Here is a 16,656-nt window from a genome sequence, read left to right on the forward strand (position 1 = left end):
TTATGAAATGACAAGCCAACTCTTTGAAAGTGGTGCTAATTTCCATCCTCTCCAAAAAATGTTGCTTGTAAATTAAATTTTCCAACACATCTCAAATAGAGTTTAAGGCGTATAATGAACGTGCGCTTTTGATCTCAAAAGTCTTCTTGCAAGTCTCCTCCAATTTTATACTGGACATTGCAGGAAAAAGTAAAAATTTTCAGCCGTCACCCATTTATAAACTCGATCACAGTCACATTTAGAGATTTTAAGCAGTCCATGTAAACCACAATTCAGTTAGAGAAGAATGACCGACAGGGGAAAAACAATACACAACAAATGAAACAAAAACAAGAACATGAAAGAGGTTATCTGTGGAATAGGATTATAATACTACAATGCTTTACTCAACTTTAATTTTTAGTAAGAGTTTAAAATATTAGTATTTCTTGTAGACACTCATATCAAACTGGTATTCACCACAAAACCGCTGCCCGTCCAAAACATGGTGAACTCCTTGCGACATAATGCCACAGCAAAGCTGGTGATCAGAGTGCAGGGCACCAGGTACAGTAGAGCCGGCTGCCCCCTTTGCATCAACGCCAAGGCCACAAAAGTCACGAGGAGTCCAATTCCGTAGGCTGCATAAGACAAGAAAAAGGCCATTGTTCTTTATCAATCCAGATAGCAGTAGACAAAAATATAATGTGTTAAAAATATAAAATAATTAATGTATGAGATACAGGAAAATCAGTCTTATAATATTCTTCAACATTTACAATAAAAAATAAAGCAACCATCGACTTGGAGTAGCCATGACGGGAAACCAACGGTCAGAGGGTGGGAGCAGAGGACTGTAAGGGGAGGGGGCAGGATGAGAGATGCAATGGGGAGCAGGCGGGCAATGTGGAAGAAACTGGGAGAAGGTAGGAGCAGGGATAGAAAATAGAAGTGGGCCGGAGCAGGGAAGCAATGGGAAGCAGGCTGGAGGGTAGGAAGAAAAGCAATAAGGAGCAGACAGGAGGGTGGAAGCGACAGTGAGCCAATGGACAGGGTGGGAGTGACGGGGAGCCAATGGACAGGGTGGGAGCGACGGGGGAGCTAATGGACAGGGTGGGAGCGACGGGGGAGCTAGGGTGGGGGGAGCTAATGGACAGGGTGGGAGCAACGGGGAGCAATGGGGAGCTAGGGTGGGAGCAACGGGGAGCTAATGGACAGGGTGGGAGCAACGGGGAGCTAATGGACAGGGTGGGATCAACGGGGACAAGTTAAAGCAATGGGAAGAGGGTAATAGTTTGGAAGCAACTAGAAGCAAGGAGTGGAGGGAAGCAAAGGGGGAGGCAACAGGAAGCCGAAGGGTGGAAGCAACGAGAAGTGGGAGGGAGGGAAGCAACGAGAAGCGGGAGGGAGGGAAGCAACGAGGAGCTGCAGGGGGAGCAGGGAGGAGGATGTCTGAAATTTGGAGTGACCGGGACAGGGAAGCAACAGAGAATGGGCAGCAGATTGGAAGCAACTGGGAGTCAAGCAGCAGGCAGAGTGAGCAGACTGGTACTCCACAATATAAAGTTTTAGTGTAGCCTAATCAGGATCCTATCAACTCAGGGATAGTCCATTATTTTCGGTCTGTGTTTAGAAATGGAATGATTTCCCTCAGCATTCTGTGTAGGTACATTTGTAGATTACTGTGTGGAACTGATAATCTAGAAGCAGGTTAGTGCTTCACCACTAAGCTTTTAGCAGTAGATACTGGAATGGATAAGTTATCAGTTTCTTATGACAATACAAGCTTGCACGATAAGCATGTATTAGGATTAGAAAAGTTGACGGCCCACGTCGACTATCCTAGATTATATAATTTTGGGGACACTGAACTAATCTCTTGTTGAGTTCCAAATGTGAATGTGCACGGAAAACTGCAGATCAGGAAAATGACCCTCATTTTGTAACTGGTCTTTATGACATCACAGGCACAGGACTAGAGATGCAACCCACTAGGGCCGAAAATACATAGGAAGCAGTTTACACAGAAAAGTGAAAACTACAGAAGTACTTACAATAACATTTTGAAAATCGTCAGCGGTTCTGAAGTTTCACATCCTTAGACAAAAGCGACAATATTGCACACTCCAGCACAGTATATATAAAATACACACATAGGGCCTCATTCTGACCCTGGCGGTCTATGACCGCCAGGGTGGAAGCCGGCTGAAGCACCGCCAACAGGCTGGCGGTGCTTCATTTTGAATTCTGACCGCGGCTGTGAAGCCGCGGTCGCCCAGCCGGGTCCGGCGGTTTTCCGCCGGATTTCCCCCGGCTGGGGGAATCCTCCATGGCGGCGCTGCTTGCAGCGCCACCTTGGGGATTCCTACCCCCTTCCAGCCAGAAACAGCATGGCGGGAATGGGTGTCGTGGGGCCCCTGCACTGTCCATGCCACTGGCATGGGCAGTGCAGGGGCCCCCTAACAGGGCCCCATAAAGATTTTCACTGTCTGCTTAGCAGACAGTGAAAATCGTGACGGGTGCAACTGCACCCGTCGCACCCCTGCAACTCCGCCGGCTCCATTCGGAGCCGGCTTCCTTGTTGCAGGGCCTTTCCCGCTGGGCCGGCGGGTGCTCTTTTGGCGGTCGCCCGCCGGCCCAGCGGGAAAGCCAGAATGGCATTCGCGGTCTTCTGCCCGCCAGGGTCAAAATGACCCTCATAGTGTCTAGTTACATTTACACAACAAGCCAATATGTAGAACATTCTGAGCCTTTGGTTTCTATAAACATTTTCAAAGCCAGAGTCTAATAGCAATCACAGCAGATAACCCAAATGATCCAAGGAGTTTAATAGCCCAAGAAACAACGTTCTGAGTGGTCAAGTTCCTTTCTTTTTAAACAAATGTGACATCAATGATACTTCAATGTTATCTTGAATCACAATATACTAAAACACTAACTGGCCAAAATAAACAAAACTAAAATAAAAAATCAGGCAGACAGACGTTGGGGTGTGTCCTAGCTGATTTTTTTTAAACCACACTGGCATTTTATTTTTAAATCCTTCTTACAGTTGTTATCAGCTTCCTCTTTGGACTTTAATGTCAAATTTTCAGAAATTAAAAATCAAGTTAATACTACATAGGAACTTTAATATTATCTGATGTAGTTATGTATGTTCCCATAACACAAACCTATTGTGCAGGCTACAAAATATATCCTTGAAGACTGCATCTGAATATCAAATCTGTGGCAGTAGGCGACCAATAATCCTACCAATAGAAAGAAATAGAAACATATTACATACGTCTACAATTCATCCATGGCAATACAAACATGATCATACTTGCAAAAAACAAAAAAAAACAAGAACAAAAACGAATTTGAGTCTGCAAGTCAATAACGAATTTCTTTCGATGGAAATCCGGGCTTGCTATTGTTCAGAAGCATACGTGTTTATTGCATTCTATACATCAGACATTACACAAGTAAAGGTTTGTTGGGGGGAGGGGATTATGCACGCAGCAGAGATCGCTGCAGCTTAAGCAGGTACACTAAAATGCACCAACTTCGCTTGCAGCATAGAGTCACTGTAGTATCCACCCCTGCTGAGTGGTAAAATACAGGTGAATAAATTGACGTGTCCTATGACAAGAAGAACGTCTAAGCATCTGTTTTCGCAATACGTCATGCTGAACAATTACAGTGCAGAGTACGGTCAGTACAAGGCATGTAACGTAACGCAAGAATGAGTGAACTCAACCAAATATTGTGCAACTTACATTCGTTGGATGTTACACAATATGGACCTATTTTAAAGCAAACACTTTATACATTTATGGGGAATCCTTCATTCAGTACATGACAAAATATAACGTTGCGCTTGGAACCGATATCTCACACCGTGTTATTTCAGAGGCTGAAGCTGAGGAAAAATATATATTTATGATTCCTATCTGGAACTATGTTTTTGACATCTGCAACTTAAGTCTTGTTTTTTTCATAACTTGCTCATTTGCATCTGTTCTTTTAATTGCCTTTTTTTCTAAATAACATATACTGTGCCCTTACTGGTCTGTTTCATTTGCATTAAAAATGTTTTACATTGCAGAACCATGAAGTGTAGTCTGCAAACTCAGAGCAAAGAACTGTATTGATTAAATAAACAAAGTAAAAAAAGGCATGACCATGGAACACATCCATTGAGCCCTTTAAAAGTGTGATTTCTGGTCTGAGTAATATCTGACAGAAGCTCTCAAGTACTAGGTGTTGAAGAATTCGTTCTTAAGTTAATTTACTAATTTACATGAAACCACAAGCAGCTATGCCCATAAGGGATCATTGGTCAACAGAGCGCTTTGTGAAAGAAGACAATGTTAACTTCCTCACTGGATCTGGGAAGGTCTGCCTAAATCAAAGATCATTGCCTAAAGGATCCAGAGAAAGGATTTTCCAGCAGCAAACCCCTAGTTTCCCACCATGCTATTATTAGGGTCAGGAAGACTCTTTCATTCATTGCCGTGAGATAAAAGGACAAGTGGAAGTAGAGTCACAGACCCAAACTCTTAGGAAGTTTTGTTCTGAAGCCGTTTCTTATCAGAGAAATAAAATTACATAGGCTAACCAGACTGTCGCTGATAACATGCATGCACAAAGTTATGATTTTAGAGTCAGACATTTACTTCTTGTCCATGTGGAATAAGAGATTACATGTACACCAATGTTTACAACCTGACCAGGAGCCTTTCCTGCTCTGGTCTGTCTCACTGCAAATTGTGCACTGTATTATAAACAAGTTGTGAAATAAAAATACAAACACTATGGACTGACATCATTCGACATCATTAGAGGCACAATTGTTATGCCAACTTCCTGCTGCCCATTATTAACATTACCTGGAACCAGGACGTCTCCAAAACCAAGGAGAGAGAATGGTCTGTCACACAATGCCAAGGGTGAGAAGTTAAGTCTGGGTACTTTTAAGACCATGGGAAGCTGCAAGGAGGAAACACCGATATATTAACAAAATACTTAAGGCAGAACAAGGCATTTAGGGAAAAAAATGAAGGAGCAATTCAAGAGAACGTTTGCTAATCATACTGGAAATTATTTGGTACACACCACCCTTCTTCACTAGCCTCTAAAGTCATGGTTGCCACCAAATTATAGCCAAATGCTAACAGGGTTCCAGGGCACATAAATCTATCAATGAAACATGACTGTAAGAGCAGATACTTTGTAAGCCAGCCACAGTGATGTAACCACAAGTGGTACCATTACACACAAAAAGGATGTCAAATTCTAATAATAATAAAAAACGATAAATGCTTTGAGCCTAGTGGACTAATGGTGTGCGAGAGCATGGTTTCACCAAGATGCAGAGAAATCTAACAGAGGTTTAAATCCACAAGGCAAACACTGAAGCATTCTGGACCCTGCCACCCTTCATACATGAAGCAGCAGATATAGTGGACACATGTGATATGGGGCGAGAATATTTTCGCTATAACAGAAAAATGTCCTGAAAACACCATATAACCCATAATCACTATAGAGACCTGGTTCAAGTTTTAGTAGGTATTGGGCTTAGCAGTAATATACATTCAGCCAAGCCTCCCCCATCACCAGTCAAAGGGAACTTTACTAGGAAGCCATCTACTGCTATTACAGATGTAGGAGTTGGGAGGATCAATACACCACTTAACTTCTACATCTGTTCTTAAAGACATTCTCCTCCTCCCAAGGGAAGAGGGAAAGCCAGACGACCTTTTGCCAGTGATAAAACTTAGGATCTCCTCTGACCCTCAAGAACAAGTAGTTTGCACTTTTTTCACCTTTGCCAAGAAACACTGCTACCAGGCTAAATGAAGGGTAGCTCCAACCTGAATCATGGTGACTATCCCCTGAAGGTTAACGTGAAGAAATAAGGTACAGCTTGAGACTGCATTGTCCTGGGGGTTGAAGGGAAGCTGGTCTGTTGTGACAGAGCTGCCGTTTGCCTGAGAGCAAGTGCAGAGTTCCGATCTCTTTACAGCATGCAGTTTGACTGTTCATGAAAAAAATGCTCACAAGAGGCCGGGTTCCCATCCATCCAAGACCGAAGACCCACATGTGAGCTTGAGCAGGGTTACATTTCACAATATCTCATACAATGCAAGGAACAATGTTCTTACGCCAAATAGTACTATGTACCTCCATGCTCACACCCTCTGGGCAGGGTCTAGGGAACATCCTTTGCCACCTATTCCTTTTATGCATCGGATCTACCCTCCATGCATCTACCCTCCACGGTCGAACCCTCTGGGGAGGGTCGAGGGAACATCCTTTGCCACCTACTCCTTTATGCAATGATTCTACCGTCCATGCTCGCACCCTCTGAGCAGGGTCAAGAGAACATCCTTTGCCACCTACTCCTTTATGCAATGGATCTACCCTCCATGCTCAAACCCTCTGGGCAGGGTCTAGGGAAACATCCTTTGCCACCTACTCCTTTTATGCATCGGATCTACCCTCCATGCTCGCACCCTCTGGGCAGGGTCACAGGAACATCCTTTGCCACCTACTCCTTTATGCAATGATTCTACCCTCCATGCTCGCACCCTCTGGGCAGGGTCGAGGGAACATCCTTTGCCACCTACTCCTTCTATGCATCGGATCTACCCTCCATGCTCACACCCTCTGGGCAGGATCGTGGGAACATACTTTGCCACCTACTCCTTTATGCAATGGATCTACCCCCTCCATGCTCGCACCCTCTGGGCAGGGTCAAGGGAACATCCTTTGCCACCTACTCCTTTTATGCAATGGATCTACCCTCCATGCTCGCACCCTCTGGGCAGGGTCGAGGGAACATCCTTTGCCACCTACTCCTTTTATGCATTGGATCTACCCTCCATTACAGTATGCAAAATCCTGTAGCCAATCCTGTATAGTCGGCATTGGACCCTTGGCCCAACGTATTGCCACTCTGCGCTTTGCTAGTAATAGCCCTGTGGCTGTCAGTTGTCTACCAGCACTAGGCAACCCCTTGTCGTACCAAGGTAATGCCGATAGGGGCTCTGATTCCAGTTGTTCTCCTACAATATTACTCACCTCCCTGAACACGGGCTGCTAAAAGCTGCATATTCCTAAGCAGGTCTAAGCCACATGCCGAAACCCTGCAACTGTCTCCAGGCATCTGGGGCACGTGGCATTGTCCCGAAGCCCATACCTGTACAATCTAGCTGGCGTGTAATATACTGGACTTGCTTATTTGAAGTTTACTAGCCTAGATCCGCTATTTAGGGACATTGTTATCAACACAGAGCAACAGTATGTCCACTGTTTGCCATCTATGGCTATACCCAGGATGCCCTGCCAGGCCAGTTGGGCCGTTGTCACTCACGGCCTACATGTTTCTTGTACATATGCATACAACCTGGATATTATATGATGGGTTGTGGATATCTGTAAAAGTGAAGTCAATGCTGGGACAGTTAGTGCTTCCAGTGTTTCATCTCCCAACAAATCACACTAATTGGGTAATACAAGTTCCGCGGTCATGTAATGCCTCCCAGTCACACATCTTGCCATTACAAAAGAGGTCCCCCATTGTGTTGATACCCAGGTCCTTCAACACTTTCGAAGCATCCTGCTCTTGAGACAATAGGGACCATGTGCACCAATCGAAAAGAATCGGGCGAATACAACAGTGAACCTGTCTGCCTCTCAAGGAGTCAATGCCATGAACAGAAAGTCGCATTCAGGGAATCTAATACTCCAGATCATCTAGTCGGGCACCCAAAAAAGAACCAGGGCAGCGTGCTTGCGGTTGTCGCCCCAAGTTCCAGCCACACGTGTGGTAGGTCCTGCAGGCCATGCACCCAGTAATGGGCAAACTGTGATTGCGCAGCCCCATAGTATGCCTCCAGGTCATGGTGTGTTGGGTCGCCCCCATGTCATATGGTACGATTAGTTTTCAATCCCACCTGGGTTTGTTTATCTGCCCATGCCAATCGTACCATCAAAGTATGTAAACAGTAAAACACTGAATGGGTGAGTATTATTGGAATATTCAAGAAGAGAGGCAAAGCGTGGTAGGACCACCATCTTCATAATAGCCACACGCCCAGCAAGTGTAAGTATAACCTAATCCAGTGCTTCACAGCGTCTGACAGGAGCTGCATCGCTATACCATAATTATCCTGCATAACTACTACTGGATACGTAGGCACCTGAAATTCCAGATACCTCACTGAATCCCCTGTCCACTGTCATGGATACGCCACTGGTATTAGCTTTGCGGCGGGAATAAGTGGAAATATTACAGACTTATCCCAGCTCATTCGGAGCCCAGCATGATCCACAAACACCACTTCCCTCAGCACTGGCATAAGGTTGTGGTCAGGTTCCCTAATTTATAGAAAGGTGTCATCTGCATTTGACGACACTATTAGGGTATAATACAGGAATCGCAGACCTTTAGCGAAGTTCTTTCTATTGTGATAGGAGGTGTCACAATACCATTCACCCTGACTCTTGCCACCAGCAGTGTATATAGCACCTTAACTAGTTGAAGGAAAATATCTCCCATCCATGCTACACTGCATGCATAAATCCCCACTCCACTGAGTCAAAAGTTTTCTTTTCATCGGGAAAAACTGCCACTGCTTTGGTTTTTGGGTATAAATGCTGCATCGCGCCAAACAGTGTCCTTGAGACTGAACAATATATTGCGCCCTGCTACAAATCCCACCTGTTCTATACCCACCACTCCAGGCAGTAGAGAATTTTTGCCTACAATGTTGTATCAACATTCATGAGAGAACGCCCTATGCGAGGAGCAGCGATCCACCGGCTTGCATAGTTTTAGGAGGACTACTGCGCATAGTGGGAGATCTACAGCTATCTCCTCAAAGAGGGTGAAAAGGTGCGGTATGAGTTGGTCCTGATAAGTCTTATAAAAGGCCACCGTAAGCCCATGGGTGCCTGGGGCCTTAGCAAATGGCATGGCCTGAGTGTCCACCGGGCGTAGCTGGGCCATTAGTCTCTCCCTGTGCTCCATAATGAGCCACTTCATAGTTATGTGGGCTAGATAATCAGTGGCAAACTCTTCAGCGAAGTTCATGTGCGATTTGTACAAGTCTGTATAATATCTTTGAAAACGCCATGCCACCTGCCCTGTCTCACTCAGGACTTGACCACCTTCATCATGGACCGGCAGTATCTTACCTTTCTCCCATTTGGGGAGCATGAGCCCCACCAACATGGCCCCCAGTCTTTCCCCTTCTCCATACACTTGTGCCACCTGCATTTTCCCCATGTGAGTTACTTCACTTTGGGCTACCTCCTGGAATTCTTTAATCTTGGTCCTAATAGCACTCATAGTTGCCCTGTCATTCCCAGTTTCAAATCACGTTCCAAATCTGCACTCTCTACCTCCAAACGTTGGAGACGGTTGCATAGGGACTGCAATACCCCTGTCCTGTACTGTTAAATAGTGTGTGGTGTTGAGTACTTATGACACCAGACGTCTAGCAGCCCCTCCCGCTGCATAATCTCACTGATGGCCCTTGCTGCCACAGAGGGTTTTCGGGGGGGGGGGGGGAATATCCCGACCCCATATCTGTGGCAAGTCACCTCATTGTTGCAGTCTAGAGGTGTGTGTGATAAATGTGAGGGTCATCATGGTTAAGACCATATACGCCAACCAAGAAGATCTCTAGGTCATCCAGATAGCATTTAGCAACTACGTACCTACCACCTTCATCTGCACATACCTCCTGCATTTGAAGCCCCGCTCCTTTCTGAACCCATATACGTACACCCCTGGTATGTGTCGTGAAAACTGCTGTTTAAACCTAGCCTTGCATCCTTCACTGCGTTAAAACTCCACTTTCTGGTGCTGGGTGTGTCTCCTGCAATATGGCAATATCAACCTTATGTCTTTGTAAACAAGCCACCACCTTGAAAATGTTCCTGTTATCATTAAGTCCACGGACATTCCATGTGATCAGTCGCAGCAACCTAAGCCCAGTAGGGTGTACCGTGGGTGCCGGTCTCCAGTCAGTCATCATTCAACATATTTAACAGTTTGAAATATCAGGTGTGTGTGTGTCATGTGCGAAATATGAAAACATCTGCCATCCAACATAGTAATCCCTGAGTAACATAAAAGACATTGCACATTCCCCTAACCCGTGAAATTCGTCAGTTACATCCCAGATCCCTCCCAAACTCTACCCACTGGGAAACACAATAACTGAGTGGTACACACATGGGGACAGATGTTGCCTAGTTGTCCTTGTGTCGCTTGTTTACGGCTGTGGTCAAGAATTACTATCTAACAGTGTGCAGCTAAGAAAATAGTGTGAATATTCACCTCCTGTGGGAGGCACCCATTTTTGTAAGTATCCAAAACCTCCAATAATGAAACGTATAGTCTGCATCAAACCCATTCCAGTGCAGCTCTCACACCCAATTCTTGCGACACCCTACCACTCGTGGGCCTAATACCTTGCTAGCAGGCACGGACAGTTCGCCTCCAGTAATCCCTGCAACCAGCATAACAATAATGTGGCAAGCTGCACATCAGAACAGCAGCAAGTCAACAACTGGGCTCCAGGCCCAGCAGAACCAACAATTATAGTTGTTTATGAGGGGGTGGGGGCCATCGACTGTCCCTCTCTCCTCCCTCACAGCCTGTGTCACTCCACCTCATCCATTGTGTTATTCGGATCTCAGTCATCAGATTTCTGAGAGTTCCGCCACTCCGCAGTAGGTTTTCTCCGTGCAATAAACTGCTATAGTTTCTTAAGATCCGTAAAGAGGAACGCTTTCCCATCCACTATCACCCAAAGTCTTGCAGGGTGAAGCATATTTTATTCTAACTGAAGCTCTGGCAGCCGCTGTTTATTCTGTAGAAATTGCCTTCTCACCTCCTGCTTCGTGTACTGTGTGGGTAGAGTGATATCTCTGCTCTCTCGTGCCACAGGCCCCCATCTCGGGGCCTTCCAAAGAACCTCATCCCTGTAGTTTAGGATTCTCGCTATGATGGGATGCAGTGGGGCACCAGGGACTGCGCATGGTGCTAGCGTATGATGTGCTTACTCCACCACAAAAATAGTGGAGAATGTCTCTCGTCCCAGTATGTCAGACAGCAGTTGATGTACATAGCGTTCCATATTGTCAATGTGGGTTTAATCCACTATTACCATGATTTGGATATTATTTCTATGTGAGCCGGCCTTGAGATCTTCAGTTTTGGATTGCAGGGTGAGCAGAAGCATATCCACCTTCTTCTGGGTTGAAACCAATGTGGCCTGTTCATCTTCTGCTTCTGATACTCAATGCTCCACCATGTTAAGGTGTTCAGTATGTTTGTCAAGCCTTTCAGACAATAGTCCATTCTGAAGGTTTGGGCATCGATTTTTCCATTTGATCTTCGTAAGACTGCGCTGCATGGATACCAGTATCTGTTTCAAGTCTGCATCCGTCTCTGCGCACGCCCCTTCAGTAGCTCGGTCAGGTGCTACTGCACCCTCTCGCTAGTCTTCGGTGTCTTCCGCTGTTCAAACTGCAGCTTAATCTGCACTCTATCAGCCTTTCCCATGCTTATGCTGCTCTGTGACCTCATGACTCCGACATCAACTGTGAGCATGCACTGTGTGGGGACCACGACAATTTCCTTTGATGGGTCTCCACAACAATGCACATAGATATGTGGAAGATTCTTCAGAGTTCACGAATCCTGATTGGAGACAGGAGACTGCCACCATTCAGTGGGCACTCCCTTGCCACGTCTACAAGGACACCTCTGGGGCCTCAGTAATGTTAATGGTATAGTCCAGCCCTGCCAGCTCAGGATACAGCATAATGCTGTGATGAGCCTAACAGTAGGAATGGTGCTGCTTGCTAAGAGGGGAGGGGAAGGGGAGAGAAGAAGAGGGGGACCAGCCTGGGGGAAGGACCAGCCGGGGCAGGGGGAGGGGGGGTAGGGGGGGGGGGGGAGAAGTGGGCCACAGTTGAATCCATCGGTGACACTCTGGAGCCCTCAGTCCCCACGGCGTGTCTTTCATCCCCACATAGCGCTGCAGGGAACCGGTTGTTACACTGGAGCCATCTGGATTCCCTGCTCCAGCCGCAGCCATTTAGGAGGCTCCTCTGCCTCAGGTTCTTCTCCACTTCGTCCTCCTCCTTCCTGATAAGGCGCCCTCCTGGGCCCCGGCTGACGTGACTCCTCAAACGCGGCTTGACCGGCATGCAGGCCACGTGTCGGGTACGGGCTCCCAATGCAGTGTTGTAGGAAGTTGGCTCTGTATGCACTATTTCAAAGTAAGGAATAGTATGCACAGAGTCCAAGGGTTCCCCTTAGAGGTATGATAGTGGCAAAAAGAGATAATTCTAATGCTCTGTTTTGTGGTAGTGTGGTCGAGCAGTAGGCTTATCAAAGGAGTAGTGTTAAGCATTTGTTGTACACACAGAAGCAATAAATGAGGAACACACACTCAGAGACAATTCCAGGCCAATAGGTTTTTGTATAGAAATGAAAATGTCACTTACCCAGTGTACATCTGTTCGTGGCATCAGTCGCTGTAGATTCGCATGTTTTGCATAGCTCGCCATCTGGTGTTGGCCCGGAGTGTTACAAGTTGTTTTTCTTCAAAGAAGTCATTCGAGTCACGGGACCGAGTGACTCCTCCTTTTGTCTCCATTGCGCATGGGCGTCGACTCCATCTTCGATTGTTTTTCCCCGCAGAGGGTGAGGTAGGAGTTGAATTGTAGTAATAGTGCCCATGCAATGGAGTAACTAAGTATGTACCTATTTAAGGTTGAGATGATACATATACAAATAGTTGAAGGTAACTTCCAAACTGCTACAGGCTCCCGGGGAGGCGGGTGGGCACATGCGAATCTACAGCGACTGATGCCACGAACAGATGTACACTGGGTAAGTGACATTTTCAGTTCGATGGCATCTGTCACTGTAGATACGCATGTTTTGCATAGACTAGTAAGCAGTTATCTCCCCAAAAGCGGTGGCTCAGCCTGTAGGAGTGGAAGTAGTTTGAAATAATGTTCTTAATACGGCTTGACCTACTGTGGCCTGTTGTGCGGATAACACGTCTACACAGTAGTGCTTGGTGAATGTGTGAGGCGTAGACCATGTGGCTGCCTTACATATTTCTTGCATTGGGATGTTTCCTAGAAAGGCCATGGTAGCACCTTTCTTTCTGGTTGAGTGTGCCCTTGGTGTAATGGGCAGCTGTCGTTTAGCTTTAAGGTAGCAGATTTGGATGCATTTAACTATCCATCTGGCTATACCTTGTTTTGATATTGGGTTTCCTGCATGAGGTTTTTGAAATGCAATAAATAGTTGTTTAGTCTTTCTGATGTTCTTTGTTCTGTCAATGTAATACATTAATGCTCTAATGTATGTAGTGCCCTTTCAGCTACGGTATCTGGCTGTGGAAAGAACACTGGAAGTTCCACTGTTTGATTTAGATGGAATGGTGAAATAACCTTTGGCAAAAATTTAGGATTAGTCCTTAGGACGACCTTATTCTTGTGTAGTTGTATAAAAGGTTCTTGTATTGTAAACGCCTGAATCTCGCTTACTCTTCTTAGGGAAGTAATGGCGATGAGAAATGCAACCTTCCAGGTTAGGAACTGTATTTCGCAGGAGTGCATGGGTTCAAAAGGTGGACCCATAAGTCTAGTTAGGACAACATTTAGGTTCCATGAAGGAACAGGTGGTGTTCTTGGTGGTATAATTCTCCTAAGGCCCTCCATGAATGCTTTAATGACTGGTATCTTATATAGGGAAGTTGAATAGGTAGTGTGGAGGTATGCAGATATTGCTGCAAGGTGTATTTTAATGGAAGAGAAAGCCAGGTTAGATTTTTGAAAGTGAAGCAAGTAACCCACTACATGTTCTGGAGTTGTGTGTAATGGTTGTATTTGATTAATATGGCAGTAGCAAACAAACCTCTTCCATTTACTTGCATAGCAGTGCCTGGTGGATGGCCTTCTGGCTTGCTTTATGACTTCCATACATTCTTGGGTAAGTTGTAAGTGCCCGAATTCTAGGATTTCAGGAGCCAGATTGCTAGATTCAGCGATGCTGGATCTGGGTGTCTGATCTTTTGGTTGTGTGGTGTCAACAGATCTGGCCTGTTGGGCAATTTGATGTAGGGTACTACTGATAGGTCTAGCAGCGTTGTGTACCAGGGTTGCCTTGCCCAAGTTGGTGCTATTAATATGAGTTTGAGTTTGTTTTGACTGAGTTTGTTTACCAGGTAAGGAAGGAGAGGGAGAGGAGGAAAAGCGTAAGCAAATATCCCTGACCAGTTCATCCATAGGGCATTGCCTTGGGACTGTTTGTGTGGGTATCTGGATGCGAAGTTTTGGCATTTTGCGTTCTCCTTCGTCGCAAACAAGTCTATTTGAGGTGTTCCCCAGAGTTTGAAATAGGTGTTCAGAATTTGGGGGTGAATTTCCCATTCGTGGACCTGTTGGTGATCTTGAGAGAGATTGTCTGCGAGTTGATTTTGGATCCCTGGTATAAATTGTGCTATTAGGCGAATTTGGTTGTGAATTGCCCAACGCCAAATTTTTTGTGCTAGCAGGCTTAACTGCGTGGAGTGCGTCCCCCCTTGCTTGTTTAGATAATACATTGTTGTCATGTTGTCTGTATTGACGAGAATGTATTTGTGAACTATTATTGGTTGGAAAGCTTTTAGTGCTTGAAAAACTGCTAGAAGTTCTAGGTGATTTATATGCAGTTTTGTTTGATGTACGTTCCATTGTCCTTGTATGCTGTGTTGATCGAGGTGTGCTCCCCACCCTGTCATGGAAGCATCTGTTGTTATTACGTATTGTGGCACTGGGTCTTGGAAAGGCCGCCCTTTGTTTAAATTTATGTTGTTCCACCACAGAAGCGAGAGGTAAGTTTGGCGGTCTATTAACACCAGATCTAGAAGATGACCCTGTGCTTGAGACCACTGTGATGCTAGGCACTGTTGTAAGGGCCTCATGTGCAGTCTTGCGTTTGGGACAATGGCTATGCATGAAGACATCATGCCTAGGAGCTGTAATATCATCTTTGCTTGTATCTTTTGTGTTGGATACATGCGTTGTATGATGGTGTTGAAATTTTGAATTCTTTGGGGACTTGGGAGTGGCTACTCCTTTTGTTGTGTCTATTATGGCTCCTAGGTATTGTTGTACCTTGCACGGCAGAATGTTGGATTTCGTGAAGTTGACGGTGAACCCTAGTTTGAAGAGGGTTTGTATGATCTGATTTGTGTGATTTGAGCACTCTATTAACGAATGGGCCTTGATTAGCCAGTCGTCTAGATATGGGAACACATGTATTTGCTGCCTTCTGATGTGTGCAGCGACTACCGCTAGACATTTGGTAAAGACTCTTGGTGCGGTTGTTAATCCGAAAGGCAGTACCTTGAATTGGTAATGTATTCCTTTGAATACAAACCTTAGGTATTTTCTGTGCGATGGGTGTATTGGTATATGGAAATACGCGTCCTTGAGGTCTAAAGTTGTCATGTAGTCGTGTAGTTTTAGCAATGGTAATACTTCTTGTAGTGTGACCATGTGAAAGTGGTCTGATTTGATGAATGTGTTCACTATTCTGAGGTCTAGGATTGGTCTCAGCGTTTTGTCCTTCTTTGGTATCAGAAAGTACAGTGAGTAAACTCCTGTGTTTATTTGTGTGTTTGGCACTAATTCGATTGCATTATTTTGCAATAGTGCCTGCACTTCTATCTCCAGGAGATTGGAATGATGTTTTGTCAAATTTTTTGCTTTTGGTGGTATGTTTGGAGGGAATTGTAGAAATTCTATGCAATAACCATGTTGGATAATTGCTAGAACCCAAGTGTCTGTAGTGATTTCCTCCCATGCTTTGTAATAATGACTTATTCTTCCCCCCACTGGTGTTGTGTGGAGGGGGTGAGTGACATGTGAGTCACTGCTTAGTAGTAGGGGTTTTGGGGCTTTGAAATTTTCCTCTATTCCTAGGGAATTGCCCTCCTCTATACTGTCCCTGGTAACTGGACGGTGTTGCCTGTGAGGTGCTGGCTTGTGTGCTCTGACCCCGAAACCCCCCTCTAAAGGGTGTTTTACGGAATGTGCTGTAATTCCCTCTGCTCTACGGGGAGTAGAGTGCGCCCATGGCTTTAGCAGTGTCCGTGTCTTTTTTGAGTTTCTCAATCGCTGTGTCCACTTCTGGACCGAACAGTTCTTTTTCGTTAAAAGGCATATTGAGAACTGCTTGCTGAATCTCTGGTTTAAATCCAGACGTTCGGAGCCATGCATGCCTTCTGATAGTTACAGATGTATTAATTGTCCGTGCAGCTGTATCTGCAGCGTCCATGGAGGAGCGGATTTGGTTGTTGGAAATGGTCTGTCCCTCCTCAACCACTTGTTTTGCCCTATTTTGTAGGTCCTTGGGCAGATGGTCAATGAGATGTTGCATCTCATCCCAATGGGCTCTGTCATAGCGCGCAAGTAGTGCCTGGGAGTTAGCGATGCGCCACTGGTTTGCAGCTTGTGCTGCGACTCTCTTACCAGCTGCATCGAACTTGCGGCTTTCTTTATCTGGGGGTGGTGCATCTCCAGATGTGTGGGAGTTGGCCCTTTTCATAGCTGCTCCTACAACGACAGAGTCTGGTGGCAGCTGTGTAGTGATGAAAACCGGGT

The 16,656-nt window shown here is 45.6% G+C and overlaps 1 protein-coding gene across 2 annotated transcripts in view; it reads right to left on the reverse strand.

Annotated features, from left to right (window-relative positions):
- The window catches only part of SPPL2B (signal peptide peptidase like 2B), a 149,008-nt gene that overhangs the window by 8,654 nt on the left and 123,698 nt on the right, over positions 1-16,656 (reverse strand). The window contains exons 12-14 of one of the 2 annotated variants that reach the window (XM_069216302.1): positions 4,854-4,953; positions 3,153-3,230; positions 392-620 (exon numbers count right to left, since the gene is read on the reverse strand). In XM_069216302.1, the coding sequence (XP_069072403.1) occupies positions 439-620; positions 3,153-3,230; positions 4,854-4,953 (360 nt within the window). In that variant the 3' untranslated portion in view covers positions 392-438. The remainder of the gene's footprint in view (positions 1-391; positions 621-3,152; positions 3,231-4,853; positions 4,954-16,656) is intronic. The other variant, XM_069216301.1, reaches the window with a different exon arrangement.

This window comes from Pleurodeles waltl, chromosome 12 (genome assembly GCF_031143425.1).
Source record: "Pleurodeles waltl isolate 20211129_DDA chromosome 12, aPleWal1.hap1.20221129, whole genome shotgun sequence".
NCBI classification, from domain to species: Eukaryota; Metazoa; Chordata; class Amphibia; order Caudata; family Salamandridae; genus Pleurodeles; species Pleurodeles waltl.